Source organism: Oncorhynchus mykiss, chromosome 11 (genome assembly GCF_013265735.2).
Source record: "Oncorhynchus mykiss isolate Arlee chromosome 11, USDA_OmykA_1.1, whole genome shotgun sequence".
NCBI classification, from domain to species: Eukaryota; Metazoa; Chordata; class Actinopteri; order Salmoniformes; family Salmonidae; genus Oncorhynchus; species Oncorhynchus mykiss.
In genome coordinates, this window is record NC_048575.1 from 69,585,712 (window position 1) to 69,601,372 (window position 15,661).

The 15,661-nt window shown below is 46.8% G+C and overlaps 1 protein-coding gene across 2 annotated transcripts in view; it reads right to left on the minus strand.

The window, feature by feature from the left end:
- The window catches only part of LOC110536308 (A disintegrin and metalloproteinase with thrombospondin motifs 12), a 45,248-nt gene that overhangs the window by 3,869 nt on the left and 25,718 nt on the right, over positions 1-15,661 (minus strand). Inside the window, exons 12-21 of one of the 2 annotated variants that reach the window (XM_036936225.1) lie at positions 15,645-15,661; positions 15,375-15,544; positions 13,737-13,870; positions 11,466-11,586; positions 6,198-6,442; positions 4,369-4,510; positions 3,135-3,261; positions 2,493-2,703; positions 1,018-2,310; positions 585-737 (exon numbers count right to left, since the gene is read on the minus strand). The exon at positions 15,645-15,661 is cut by the window's right edge and continues 129 nt beyond it. In XM_036936225.1, coding sequence (XP_036792120.1) covers positions 585-737; positions 1,018-2,310; positions 2,493-2,703; positions 3,135-3,261; positions 4,369-4,510; positions 6,198-6,442; positions 11,466-11,586; positions 13,737-13,870; positions 15,375-15,544; positions 15,645-15,661 — 2,613 coding nt within the window. The remainder of the gene's footprint in view (positions 1-584; positions 738-1,017; positions 2,311-2,492; positions 2,704-3,134; positions 3,262-4,368; positions 4,511-6,197; positions 6,443-11,465; positions 11,587-13,736; positions 13,871-15,374; positions 15,545-15,644) is intronic. The other variant, XM_036936226.1, reaches the window with a different exon arrangement.

Genomic DNA, 15,661 nt, shown 5'->3' on the forward strand with positions numbered 1-15,661 from the left:
ACTACATTGCTGCCTGCCATAAGATGAGGGACAGTGTCTGACAGACCAACCAACCTGTACTGTGCTTACTGTTATGGTTCAATGTTGAGGGGCGGCAGGGTAGCCTAGTGGTTAGAGCGTTGGACTGGTAACCGGAAGGTTGCGAGTTCAAACCCCCGAGCTGACAAGGTACAAATCTGTCGTTCTGCCCCTGAACAGGCAGTTAACCCACTGTTCCCAGGCCGTCATTGAAAATAAGAATTTGTTCTTAACTGACTTGCCTGGTTAAATAAAGGTAAAAAAAAAAAAAAAAAAAAAAAAAAAAAAAAAATAAAGGTTAAATAAATCAATTAAAAATAAATGTATGGTTATTTTGACCCTTGATTATTGTTGATACTGTTGTCCCATTGATAATATGGATTATTATTATTTTAATTATGTTAATATTGTAAATCTCCAAAGTAAGCTTTGGCAATATGTACATTGTAACGTTATGCTAATAAAGCAAATTGAATTGAATTGAGAGAGAGAGAGAAAGGTATGGTATAATCAGCTCACCATAAGAGACGTGTTGCTGTCTTGTGTAGTTTACCCAGGATACTGACCTTGCTCCAGTTGCCACTCAGCCAGGTGGCACAGGGGCGCAGGTGGCAGGTGCGAGCTGGTTCCGGTCTCTCCAGGTTGGCACAGTCCGATTCCTGCTGGGAGCTACACAGCACTGGCCTCCACACTGCCCCCAGGCCACATGACGTAGAACACTGACACAGACAACAGGTGAGAAGAGAGAGAGAGGAAGACGGAACGTCAGTAACAGGGTCAAGGGAGATTTGGTTTATTTGATTTAATTCTTATGCAAAACCTTTGTTCATCAAAAGGAAGTATGTTGTAAGTAAGTATAGACGTGTGTCTTCTCCATGACTATACACCACTATAAGAGGGTTCATTCTTACATTTGGGATTCTAATAAACTAAAGGCATTGCATCTTTATAGGGTCATTATCACTAAGCTCATCAATGGTTACAGTTTCCTGTACTCACCTCGCTCCAGTTGCCCACCACCCAGAACACATCCATGCTGATTGGCTCCTGGGCGTTCAGGGACCCATAGTCATTGGTGAAGGTCACTACGGGAATTTCTGGTTTCTGCTTCTGACCTTTGCCTTTTGAACAAAGGGAGGGGCCTTTAAAACGTGAGGCAGGCTTCTTAGCCAGTGGGCCTGGCTTTTTAGAACAGGGGGCAGAGCTGCCATTCTCTGGGATCTCATTGGGCTTCTTCAGCTTAATGATCCTCGCAGTGGGGTGGGGGGCATCTGTTGATGGGCTAGTAGAGTAGGGGGCATCTCTAGTGTGGAAAGTGCCTTCTGTTGTGGGGTACAGTACTTGTTTACTGTGGTAAGGGACTTTGGGTGTACTCCTCACCCCTGCTGTGTGTGCCAGGGGTGTAGGGGTGGTGTGGGGCACTGTGGTTGCCCGTTGGGTGGAAGGGGTGGTTTTGGGGCGAGTGAGGGGGTAGTGGCGGGGGGTCACGGGCTGGCGTCCAGTGCCGGTTTGTGGGGCTGAGGGGGAGGTAGTGCGAAGTACTCTGGTTGCGTGTGGGGTTGTATGTGATGTTGTTTGGACACTTGTGTGCGGTGTAATTGTAGGGTGTAACCTGGTGGTGGTCACGGTGGCTGGTGATTGTTTGGGAGTCCTGAGAGAGGTTGCTGTGGTAAAAATGTCAAAATCTATATGCCCCTCCTTCCCTGTTGTCATGACGTCCTCCACTACATAGTCATACCCCGGGGTGTACCTCACCCCCGAGTCTGGAAACACAAAACCAGATGTACTCCCCTCCTCCTTTATCTCTTCTTCCTCTTTGTCTCTCATGTCCCTCTCTCTGTTCTCCTCTTCAGTAGGAATGGTCGTAATAAAAAAACCTTTCTTATCCTCTACACTCCCATTCTTCTCCACTATCAGGTTCAACTCATAGCCATCCACGTCGGTGATGTCAGAAGCTGTGGAGGATGGTGGAAGGGGCCTGGTGGTAGAGGTGGTGATGGGGGTTGTAGTTCTCTCAGTCACAGTGATGGTTCTGGGTGTAGCGGTGGGGCTGGTGCTTCTGGGACCCCAGGCGTGTGTAACCGGCTGCCTGGTGGGGTGTTTCTTGGGCGGGTAGACACGCCGGTATTTAGGGGGTGGTCCCGGACGTCGTCGGAGGCCTGCGCTTGGACAGCTCAGCAGGGCACATAGAGACTTGGAGCGAGGCATGGTTTCTATGTCACACTTTCGTTTGGGTGCAGTCAGGCAGGTGACTGTCCGGGAGCGCACGCTACCACCACATGACACTGGGCACTGAGAGGGAGAAAGATTAAATAGGTTATTAACACAACAAGGAGAGAGAGAGAGAGACAGAGCAAGAGAGAGAGGTTTACAAAACAGGCAGGATAGGGAAGCTAGAGGGGAGAATGGATAGAGGCATGGGCAGAAACACAGGAAGAGACAGGGTGTGAGAGAGGGAGAGAATAGAACTGTACCGGGCTCCAGCTGCCCACGGCCCAGTCGGGTCCACAGGACAGGTCTCTGTTGCAGGGCACCACAGGTTTGGGTTTGAGCAGCTGTTTACAGTCCCCAGGGTGGAGGACTCTCTCCTCCCCTGCCACAGTGCGAACACACATCACCGTGCGCTTCCTCACCCCTTCTGAACCACAGGTGGCAGAGCACAGCTGCCAGCCCCCCACCCACCACCTACCCAGGGGGAGAGGGAACAGAGTGGGAGAGGGAACAGAGTGGGAGAGGGAACAGAGTGTGAGAGGGAACAGAGTGTGAGAGGGAACAGAGTGTGAGAGGGAACAGAGTGGGAGAAGGAACAGAGTGTGAGAGGGAACAGAGTGGGAGAGGGAACAGAGTGTGAGAGGGAACAGAGTGGGAGAGGGAACAGAGTGGGAGAGGGAACAGAGTGTGAGAGGGAACAGAGTGTGAGAGGGAACAGAGGAGTCCTGAACAAATATGTCTTCTGCACATATTATTTTCAGAAGCAAATCAGACTAAAAACAACCGTACTAAAAGTTAGAACAGACAGTAATAACACCAGATACAGCAGTAATAACGTAGTACTACAGTAGAAATAAGACAGGTGTTATAGATTGGATGTCTTAGTAATGGGGACACTATGAAACCTGACGGGACAGTCCATGTTCTTGCACTTGCGGTGTCTGTCCTCCGGGCGGCTCTCTGGGTCACACAGAGACTCATCTACCACACCCACCTCCAGCTCAAAACACCTGGCAGGCTGCTGCTGCTCACCTGGATGGCACAGAACACAGGGAATGTTTCTGCCTGAATAATCACACTGTAGGCTATAACTCTCAATACTGCTTAACTCTCTGAATTGAAATGCAATCATCATCCATATCATCAGAATCCAAAATCCACAACTCTTAATATCTGACAAGTTAACACAATCCACAACTCTTAATATCTGACAAGTTAACACAATCCACAACTCTTAATATCTGACAAGTTAACACAATCCACAACTCTTAATATCTGATAAGTTAACACAATCTACAACTCTTAATATCTGACAAGTTAACACAATCCACAACTCTTAATATCTGACAAGTTAACACAATCCACAACTCTTAATATCTGACAAGTTAACACAATCTACAACTCTTAATATCTGACAAGTTAACACAATCTACAACTCTTAATATCTGACAAGTTAACACAATCCACAACTCTTAATATCTGACAAGTTAACACAATCTACAACTCTTAATATCTGACAAGTTAACACAATCCACAACTCTTAATATCTGACAAGTTAACACAATCCACAACTCTTAATATCTGACAAGTTAACACAATCTACAACTCTTAATATCTGACAAGTTAACACAATCTACAACTCTTAATATCTGACAAGTTAACACAATCCACAACTCTTAATATCTGACAAGTTAACACAATCCACAACTCTTAATATCTGACAAGTTAACACAATCCACAACTCTTAATATCTGACAAGTTAACACAATCCACAACTCTTAATATCTGACAAGTTAACACAATCCACAACTCTTAATATCTGACAAGTTAACACAATCCACAACTCGTAATATCTGACAAGTTAACACAATCTACAACTCTTAATATCTGACAAGTTAACACAATCCACAACTCTTAATATCTGACAAGTTAACACAATCCACAACTCGTAATATCTGACAAGTTAACACAATCTACAACTCTTAATATCTGACAAGTTAACACAATCTACAACTCTTAATATCTGACAAGTTAAAACACACGGAGTACAAATATTCTACACACGGAGTATGGCCGTCCGACCAAAGCTGAATATGAATTTAAAGCATATCATTAGTTGTTTAAAAGACAACCACTCACCTAGCCCACATGTGGTGCTGCAGTCTGTCCAGGCCCCATGCCTCCACCTGTACTCCGACTTGATTACCTCATTTCCTGTCTGGCGGGTCTTCTTGATGGTGTACTCGTACTTTATACCTGGGTTCTTCTCCTGGTACAGCAACTGAACAACAGGAAACACACCCAGCTGTTAGTGTGTGTGTATGGTGTACTCGTACTTTATACCTGGGTTCTTCTCCTGGTACAGCAACTGAACAACAGGAAACACACCCAGCTGTTAGTGTGTGTGTATGGTGTACTCGTACTTTATACCTGGGTTCTTCTCCTGGTACAGCAACTGAACAACAGGAAACACACCCAGCTGTTAGTGTGTGTGTATGGTGTACTCGTACTTTATACCTGGGTTCTTCTCCTGGTACAGCAACTGAACAACAGGAAACACACCCAGCTGTTAGTGTGTGTGTATGGTGTACTCATACTTTATACCTGGGTTCTTCTCCTGGTACAGCAACTGAACAACAGGAAACACACCCAGCTGTTAGTGTGTGTGTATACCATCTGAATCGTCATCTGGCTGGTCAATATCTAGCTGGGTGGTTTCCTGTGTTGGGTGTGTATAGTGTATATGGATTATGTGTGTAATTAGATTATGTCTGGTTATTTGGTGGGTATAGTTTAAATGGTGTGTGTAATTGGATTATGACTGGTTATTTGGTGTGTATAGTTTATATGGTGTGTGTAGTTTATATGGTGTGTGTAGTTAGATTATGACTGGTTATTTGGTGTGTGTAGTTTATATGGTGTGTGTAATTAGATTTTGACTGGTTATTTGGTGTGTGTAGTTTATATGGTGTGCGTAATTAGATTTTGACTGGTTATTTGGTGTGTGTAGTTTAAATGGTGTGTGTAGTTTATATGGTGTGTGTAATTAGATTTTGACTGGTTATTTGGTGTGTGTAGTTTAAATGGTGTGTGTAGTTTATATGGTGTGTGTAATTAGATTTTGACTGGTTATTTGGTGTGTGTAGTTTAAATGGTGGGTATAGTTTATATGGTGTGTGTAATTAGATTTTGACTGGTTATTTGGTGTGTGTAGTTTATATGGTGTGTGTAGTTAGATTATGTCTGGTTATTTGGTGTGTATAGTTTATATGGTGTGTATAGTTTATATGGTGGGTGTAATTCGATTTTGACTGGTTATTTGGTGTGTGTAGTTTATATGGTGTGTGTAATTCGATTTTGACTGGTTATTTGGTGTGTGTAGTTTATATGGTGTGTGTAATTAGATTTTGACTGGTTATTTGGTGTGTGTAGTTTATATGGTGTGTGTAATTAGATTTTGACTGGTTATTTGGTGTGTATAGTTTATATGGTGTGTGTAATTCGATTTTGACTGGTTATTTGGTGTGTGTAGTTTATATGGTGTGTGTAATTAGATTTTGACTGGTTATTTGGTGTGTATAGTTTATATGGTGTGTGTAATTCGATTTTGACTGGTTATTTGGTGTGTATAGTTTATATGGTGTGTGTAATTAGATTTTGACTGGTTATTTGGTGTGTGTAGTTTATATGGTGTGTGTAATTCGATTTTGACTGGTTATTTGGTGTGTGTAGTTTATATGGTGTGTGTAGTTAGATTATGTCTGGTTATTTGGTGTGTATAGTTTATATGGTGTGTGTAGTTTAAATGGTGTGTGTAATTAGATTATGACTGGTTATTTGGTGTGTATAGTTTATATGGTGTGTGTACCTGGATCATGACTGGTTGTTTGGTGTGTATAGTTTAAATGGTGTGTGTAATTCGATTTTGACTGGTTATTTGGTGTGTATAGTTTAAATGGTGTGTGTACCTGGATCATGACTGGTTGTTTGGTGGGTCCAGAGGAGGTAAGGTTCTCCAGGTTCCCACTGCGTTCATAGTAGAAGGTGGCTCCGCCTGCCTTGTACTCCCCGTTCCATTGGATGATGTACTGGCCATTCAGGAAGTACTCCTCTGACATCTGACCCCGCAGAGCCAGGAAGTTCCCCGCCTCCTCCACTTCCTGGACAACAATGTCACGAGCCCCCTCTGGGATCACTCCCACGTCCACGTAGCCTGGGACAGGAGGATGGAGGAAAAGGGGAATCGGCTGTGTTAGTGCTGGGCTGGAACAAAAGCCTGCAAACCCATGGGTCCCTGGGACCGAAAAACAGAAAGTATTCTTACTCCTTGACTTATTCCACATTTTGTTGTGTACAGCCTGAATTCAAAATGTATTAAATTGATTATTTTTCACACCCATCTACACACAATAGCCCATAATGACAAAGTGAAAACATGTCTTAGAAATGTTTGCACATTTATTGAAAATGAAATACAGAAATATCTCATTTCCATACAGTAAGTATTTACAATAGATGTTAAAATCACATTTGGTAGCAATTACAGCTGGAAGTATTTCTGGGTGAAAGTCTCTAAAAGCTTTGCACACCTGGATTGCACACTATTTGCAAATATATACATTTTTTACATTCTTCAAGACCTGTCAAGTTGGTTGTTGATCATTTGCAGATAGCCATTTGCAAGTCTTGCCATAGACTATCAAGCTGATTTCAGTTAAAACTGTAACTAGGCCACTCAGGAACATTCAATATCGTCATGGTAAGCAACTTCTGTTTTAGGTTATTGTCCTGCTGAAAGGGGAATTTGTCTCCCAGTGTCTTTTGGAAAGCAGACCGAACCAGGTTTTACTCTAGGATCTTTCCTGTGCTTAGCTCTATTCCGACCCTGTCAAACCAATGTGTCGGAGGACACACTGTACAGCTGGCGTCAGAGGTCAGCTTGCAGGCACCCAGACCGCCACAAGGAGTCGCTAGAGCGCAATGGGACAAGGAAATCCAGGCCGGCCAAACCCTCCCCTAACCCGGACAATGCTGGGCCAATTGTGTGCCGCCCCATGGGTCTCCCGGTCACGGCCGGCTGTGACACAGCCTGGGATCAAACCCAGGTCTGTAGTGGCGCCTCAAGCACTGTGATGCAGGGCCTTAGACCGCTGCCCCACTCGGGAGGCCCAACTTTACCATGCTTAAAGGGATGTTCAATGTCTGCTTTTTTTCTCTCACCCATCTACCAATAGGTGCCATTATTTGCGAGGCATTTGAAAACCTCACTGGTCTTTGTGGTTGAATCTGTGTTTGAAATGACGGATCTTACAGATAATTGTATGTGTGGGATACAGAGATGAGGTAGTCATTCAAAAATCATGTTAAACACTATTATTGCACACAGAGTGAGTCCATGCAACTTGTAATGTAACTTGTTAAGCACATTTTCACTCCTGAACTTGTTTAGACTTCAAATAACAAATGGTATGAAATCTTATCGACTGAAGACATTTTAGATTGTCATTGTTAATTAAACAATTTGCAAAATCTTGAAAAACATAATTCCACTTAGAAATGATTGGGTATTAGGTGTAGGCCGATGACAAAAAAAATCTACATTTAATCAATATAAAATTCAGGCTGTAACACAATGAAATGTGGAAAAAGTCAAGGGGTGGTAATACATTCTGAAGGCATCTAATCATAAACCTACTCCTGAAATTGTAGCAAAGCTAGAAGCAATGAAATGCAAGCAAAGGCATGATGAAGACACTGTTAAACAATCAAAACATAATTCATGGTTGCAGGCCGCAACGTGGGAGAGGCCAGAGCACACAGAGAGGCCACCATGGCAGCCAGACTCTCTGTGATGTTTAATAGAGGGTGTGTGTCTGTTAGGTGACGGGGGGTGGGCTAACCCTGTCTCTGTGTGCTCTGGCTGTGCCTCAGTCTTTTTATAGTGTGTGGATGGGTGGGGGAGGTGTTGTTGTGTGTCTGTTTGTGAGGGTAAGAGAAGGGGCAGCATCGCTTTGGATCTCAGCTCTGCCCTTTGAAGATTCATATAGCTGAGCCGGCCGGTGTCTGGAAATGGGCGGACACACACGCGCACACACACGCACACTCACACACACACACACGCACGCACGCACGCACACTCACACACACACACACACACACACACACACACACACACACACACACACACACACACACACACACACACACACACACACACACACACACACACACACACACACACACACACACACACAGTGGGTGTCTGGGTGGTAAGGTTGAGATCTGGGTCTGGATAGCTAGCAGTGGTAACTTACCACCTGATTGGCTAGGTGGTATTGTGTGCCATACTGCTTATATCTGATGCCTGATGCCTCCTTTCATCGACACTATAACTGTCTGGGGGAAGAGTCTATAACTGTCTGGGGGTAGAGTCTAGAACTGTCTGGGGTAGTGTCTAGAACTGTCTGGGGCAGAGTCTAGAACTGTCTGGGGTAGAGTCTAGAACTGTCTGGGGGTAGAGTCTAGAACTGTCTGGGGTAGAGTCTAGAACTGTCTGGGGTAGAGTCTAGAACTGTCTGAGGGTAGAGTCTAGAACTGTCTGGGGGAAGAGTCTAGAACTGTCTGGGGTAGAGTCTAGAACTGTCTGAGGGTAGAGTCTAGAACTGTCTGAGGGTAGAGTCTATAACTGTCTGGGGTAGAGTCTAGAACTGTCTGGGGTAGAGTCTAGAACTGTCTGGGGGTAGAGTCTAGAACTGTCTGAGGGTAGAGTCTAGAACTGTCTGAGGTAGAGTCTAGAACTGTCTGGGGTAGAGTCTAGAACTGTCTGGGGTAGAGTCTAGAACTGTCTGGGGTAGAGTCTAGAACTGTCTGAGGGTAGAGTCTAGAACTGTCTGGGGTAGAGTCTAGAACTGTCTGGGGTAGAGTCTAGAACTGTCTGGGGTAGAGTCTAGAACTGTGGGGGTAGAGTCTAGAACTGTCTGTGGTAGAGTCTAGAACTGTCTAGGGTAGAGTCTAGAACTGTCTGGGGTAGAGTCTAGAACTGTCTGGGGTAGAGTCTAGAACTGTCTGGGGTAGAGTCTAGAACTGTCTGGGGTAGAGTCTAGAACTGTCTGGGGTAGAGTCTAGAACTGTGGGGGTAGAGTCTAGAACTGTCTGTGGTAGAGTCTAGAACTGTCTAGGGTAGAGTCTAGAACTGTCTGGGGTAGAGTCTAGAACTGTCTGGGGTAGAGTCTAGAACTGACTGGGGTAGAGTCTAGAACTGTCTGGGGTAGAGTCTAGAACTGTCTGGGGGTAGAGTCTAGAACTGTCTGAGGGTAGAGTCTAGAACTGTCTGAGGTAGAGTCTAGAACTGTCTGGGGTAGAGTCTAGAACTGTCTGGGGTAGAGTCTAGAACTGTCTGGGGTAGAGTCTAGAACTGTCTGAGGGTAGAGTCTAGAACTGTCTGGGGTAGAGTCTAGAACTGTCTGGGGTAGAGTCTAGAACTGTCTGGGGTAGAGTCTAGAACTGTGGGGGTAGAGTCTAGAACTGTCTGTGGTAGAGTCTAGAACTGTCTAGGGTAGAGTCTAGAACTGTCTGGGGTAGAGTCTAGAACTGTCTGGGGTAGAGTCTAGAACTGTCTGGGGTAGAGTCTAGAACTGTCTAGCGGTAGGGTCTAGAGGATAGAACTGTCTGGAGGTAGGGTCTAGGGGCTATAACTCTCTGGGTTAGAGTCTATGGAATAGAATAGTCTGGGGGTAGGGTCTAGGGGCTAGACTTGTCTGGAGGTAGGGTCTAGGGGCTATAACTGTCTAGGATAGAGTCTAGGGGCTAGAATGGTATGGGGGTAGGGTATGGGGGCTGTAAATGTCTGGGGGTAGAGTCTAAGGGCTATAACTGTCTGGGGGTAGGGTCTAGGGGCTATAACTGTCTGGGGGGTAGGGTCTAGGGACTATAACTGTCTGGGAGTAGGATCTAGGGGCTAGAACTGTCTGGGGTAGGTTCTAGGGTCTATAATGGTATGGGGGTAGGGTATAGGGACTAGAATTGTCTGGGGTAAAGTCTAGGGGCTATAACTCTCTGGGGTAGGGTCTAGGGACCAGAATTGTCTGGGGTAGGGTCTAGGGGCTATAACTGTCTGGGGGGTAGGGTATAGGGGCTATAACTGTCTGGGAGTAGGATCTATGGGCTAGAACTATCTGGGGTAGGTTCTAGGGTCTATAATGGTATGGGGGTAGGGTCTAGGGACTATAATTGTCTGGGGTAAAGTCTAGGGGCTATAACTCTCTGGAGTAGGGTCTTGGGACTAGAATTGTCTGGGGTAGGGTCTAGGGGCTATAACTGCCTGGGGGGTAGGGCCTAGGGGCTATAACTGTCTGGGGGTAGGGTCTAGGGGCTATAACAGTCTGGGGTAGGGTCTAGGGTCTAGAATGGTCTGGGGTATATGGTCTAGGGGCTATAACACTCTGGGTGTAGGGTTTAGGGGCTATAACTGTTTGGTGGTATGGTCAGGGGCTATAACTGTTTGGGGGTAGGGTCTAGGGTCTAAAATGGTCTGGGGCTAGGGTCTAGGGGCTAGAACTGTCTGGGGGTAGGATCTAGGGGCTATAACTGTCTGGGGGTAGGATCTTGGGGCTATAACTGTTTGGGGGTAGGGTCTAGGGGCAATAACTGTCTGGAGGTAGGGTCTAGAGGCTATAACTGTAGGATCTAGGGGTCAGTTGGGGTTTGGGCCCTCCAAAGTGATGATTTGAGTTATATCCCAGATTTGAATGCAACATCAATGTGATATGTGAGGAAGAGCTGCTTGGAGATTTCTAGTAAACTACTGTACTTTCCTGTTCTGTACTTTGACAACTGCTGATGTAAAAAGGTCTCTCTCTCTCTCTGGCTGTGAGGTCGCTGAGTTCACTAGTGAGTCATTCTTGCAAAAACACAGTTGTACTGGAGTCTGACAGTCAGATATAGCAAAGAAAGCAAGACATGTAGCTGTGTACACACGCACACACACACACACACACACACACACACACACACACACACACACACATTAACACAACAAATATGCGGTCTGCAGCCAAAGACAGCAGGACAAATAGCTGTATACTCCCATATAGAGCGATGCCATGACAACGACATGGGAACAACACAATTACATAATCCTTTAGCCAGTGAGATAAAACATTGTGGGAGATGTTTTGGGGGTTCTGGGAGGAGATGAGACTATAGGAAGATATTTATGGAGGGGAGAGGAGACTCACCGAAGCCATCCCCACCCTCAAAAGTCATCTGGACAGTCTCACAGGATGAACCGTCGCCCAGACACACTCCACACTGATCCTCTAAAGCATTAGAGTCTATACCATAGTCACAGCCCACCTCCTACAGACACAACACACAGGTCAAAATTAGTTTACACACACACACACACACACACACACTCAAATAGAGTCACATGGCACCCCCAGACACACAGAGACACACAGAGATACACAGAGACACACAGAGACACACAGAGATACACAGAGACACACAGAGATACACAGAGACACACAGAGACACACAGAGATACACAGTGACACACATAGATAGACAGAGACACAAAGAGATAGACAGAGACACACAGAGATACACAGAGACACACAGAGATACACAGAGACATACAGAGATACACAGAGATACACAGAGACACACAGAGATACACAGAGACACACAGAGACACACAGAGACACACAGAGATACACAGAGACACACAGAGACACACAGAGATACACAGAGATACACAGAGACACACAGAGATACACAGAGACACAGAGAGATACACAGAGATACACAGAGACACACAGAGATACACAGAGACACAGATAGAACAGAGATACACAGAGATACACAGAGACACACAGAGACACACAGAGATACACAGAGACACACAGAGATACACAGAGACACACAGAGATACACAGAGACACAGAGAGATACACAGAGATACACAGAGACACACAGAGATACACAGAGACACAGAGACACAGATAGACAGAGATAGACAGAGGAGAAAACAAACAGATTCCCTCTTTATATCTTCACTCCAACAGGCAGAGTTTATATCTTAGATTAATTTTAGGCCACATGCTCTCTCCTTGCAGAGACATGACTAATACTGACTTTCCGCCTGCCTCCCTCCCTCCCCCCTCTCTCTCTCTCTCTCTCTCTACCCCCCTCCCCCTCCCCCTCCTCTCTCTCTCTCTCTCTCTCTCTCTCTCTCTCTCGCTACCCCCCCCTCCTCTCTCTCTCTCTCGCTCTCTCTCTACCTCCCTCCCCCTCCTCTCTCTCTTTCTGTCTCTCTAACTCCCTCCCTTCCCCTCCCCTCTCTCTCTCTACCTCCCCCTCCTCTCTCTCTTTCTGTCTCTCTACCTCCCCCTCCTCTCTCTCTCTCTCTCTCTCTCTCTCTCTACCTCCCTCCCCCTCCTCTCTCTCTCTCTCTCTCTCTCTCTCTCTCTCTCTCTCTCTCTCTACCTCCCTCCCCCTCCTCTCTCTCTCTCTCTCTCTCTCTCTCTCTCTCTCTCTCTACCTCCCTCCTCCTCCTTTCTCTCTCTCTACCTCCCCCTCCTCTCTCTCTTTCTGTCTCTCTACCTCCCTCCCTCCCTCCCCCTCCTCTCTCCCTCCCTCCCTCCCCCTCCTCTCTCTCTCTCTCTACCTACTTCCCTCCCTCCCCCTCCTCTCTCTTAATCTCTCTTTCTACCTCCCTCCCTCCCCTCTCTCTCTCTCTTTCTACCTCCCCCTTCTCTCTCTCTCTACCCCTCTCCCCCTCCTCTCTCTCTACCCCCCTCTCTCTCTCTCTTTACCTCCCCCCTCCTCTCTCTCTCTACCTCCCTCCCTAACCCCTCCTCTCTCTCTCTCTCTCTCTCTCTCTCTCTCTCTCTACCTCCCTCCCTCCCCCCTCTCGCTCTCTACCTCCCTCCCTCCCTCTCCACCCTCCCTCCCTCGCTCCCTCCCTCCCACCCCCTCTCTCTCTCTACCCCCCCTCCCTCCCCCTCCTCTCTCTCTCTCTCTCTCTCTCGCTACCCCCCTCCTCTCTCCCCCTCCTCTCTCTCTTTCTGTCTCTCTAACTCCCTCCCTCCCTCCCCCTCCTCTCTCTCTCTCTCTCTCTCTCTCTCTCTCTCTCTCTCTACCTCCCTCCCTCCCTCCCCCTCCTCCCTCCCTCCCCCTCCACCCTCCCTCCCTCCCTCCCACCCCCTCCTCTCTCTCTCTCTCTCTCTACCTCCCTCCCACCCCCTCCTCTCTCTCTCTCTCTCTCTACCTCCCTCCCACCCCCTCCTCTCTCTCTCTCTCTCTCTCTCTACCTCCCTCCCACCCCCTCCTCTCTCTCTCTCTCTCTACCTCCCTCCCACCCCCTCCTCTCTCTCTCTCTCTCTCTCCCTCCCTCCCTCCCTCCCTCACTCCCTCCCACCCCCTCCTCTCTCTCTCTCTCTCTCTCTCTCTCTCTCTACCTCCCTCCCACCCCCTCCTCTCTCTCTCTCTCTCTCTCTCTCTACCTTGCACACTCCATTGACACAGATGCTTCTGGAGTTGTTGTTCATGAAGCAGGGAGTTCCGTCTGTCACAGCATCCAGCATTTTCTCAGAGAAATGTTCACGCACTGGACGACAGTGAAGCTCGCACGGACTCGCTGGGAACCCAGGGAAGAGATGGAACCAGAGATGGAGGGGGGATGAGAGTGGGAGAGGGTCAATAAATGAGGGGACACCAGTACAAATATTGAAAAGTGTAATTTCCTATAGAGTTTTGGAGAAGTATAAGAAATGTATATATGTGTATGTATGTGCTGCCCCCTTCTGCTAGAGATATATAACCACACCTCCTGGAATGATGAGGCGTGTGTATGTATGTGCTGCCCCCTTCTGCTAGAGATATATAACCACACCTCCTGGAATGATGAGGCGTGTGTATGTATGTGCTGCCCCCTTCTGCTAGAGATATATAACCACACCTCCTGGAATGATGAGGCGTGTGTATGTATGTGCTGCCCCCTTCTGCTAGAGATATATAACCACACCTCCTGGAATGATGAGGCGTGTGCATGTATGTGCTGCCCCCTTCTGCTAGAGATATATAACCACACCTCCTGGAATGATGAGGCGTGTGCATGTATGTGCTGCCCCCTTCTGCTAGAGATATATAACCACACCTCCTGGAATGATGAGGCGTGTGCATGTATGTGCTGCCCCCTTCTGCTAGAGATATATAACCACACCTCCTGGAATGATGAGGCGTGTGCATGTATGTGGCACCTTAATTAGGGAGGATGGGCTCATAGTAATGGCTGGAACAGAACCAGGACCTCTACACCAGGCGGTGTCAGAGGAAGGCCCTGAAAATTGTCAAAGACCCCAGCCACCCCAGTCATAGAATGTTATCTCTACTACCGCATGGCAAACGGTACTGGCTTCTCAACAGTTTTTACCCCCAAGCCATAAGACTCCTGAATAGGTAACCAAATGGTTACCCGGACTATTTGCATTGTGTGCCCCCCCCTCTCCCCCCAACCCCTCTTTTACGCTGCTGCTACTCTGTTTATCTTATATGCATAGCCACTTTAACTATACATTCGTGTACATACTACCTCAATTGGGCCGACCAACCAGTGCTCCCGCACATTGGCTAACCGGGCTATCTGCATTGTGTCCCACCCACCACCCGCCAACCCCTCTTTTACGCTTCTGCTACTCTCTGTTCATCATATATACAGAGTCACTTTAACCATATCTACATGTACACACTACCTCATTAAGCCTGACTAACAGGTGTCTGTATATAGCCTTGCTACTCTTTTTTCAAATGTCTTTTTACTGTTGTTTTATTTCTTTACTTACCTACACACACACACACACACATAACCTTTTTTTTCCTAACCATTGGTTAGAGCCTGTAAGTACGCATTTCACTGTAAGGTTTACACCTGTTGTATTCGGCTTACGTGACAAATAAACTGAATCAATGGAATGGCATCGATCACATCAAACACATGGTTTCCATGGTTTCCATGTGTTTGAAACCATTCCATCCACTCCATTCCAGCCATTATCATGAGCCGTCCTCCCCTCAGCAGCCTCCTGTGCCGTCTCGGTGTGTTCACTGTGGTATGTGTGTGTATGCGTGATTTTGGCTCTTACATGGGCTGGCCACAGGGACCCATTCGTACAGTTCGTTCTGGTAGGGTACCGTGTCAAATTCACTACACAGCATCTCTCTGAAGGTGGGTTTGGCCTTTTGACATGGTTTGGTGTTACAGATACGGTAACGCCTCCTCTCGCCAGTACAGTACCTCCCTCCAAACTCTGGTCTGGAGGAAACAAAGGACCATACATTTTACTCAAAGATGGAACAAGGGGAGGTGAAAGAAGGCGAGGAGAGGGTGAGATAGATGTGGGGTCAGTTCTTACTTGGGGTGGTTACACTC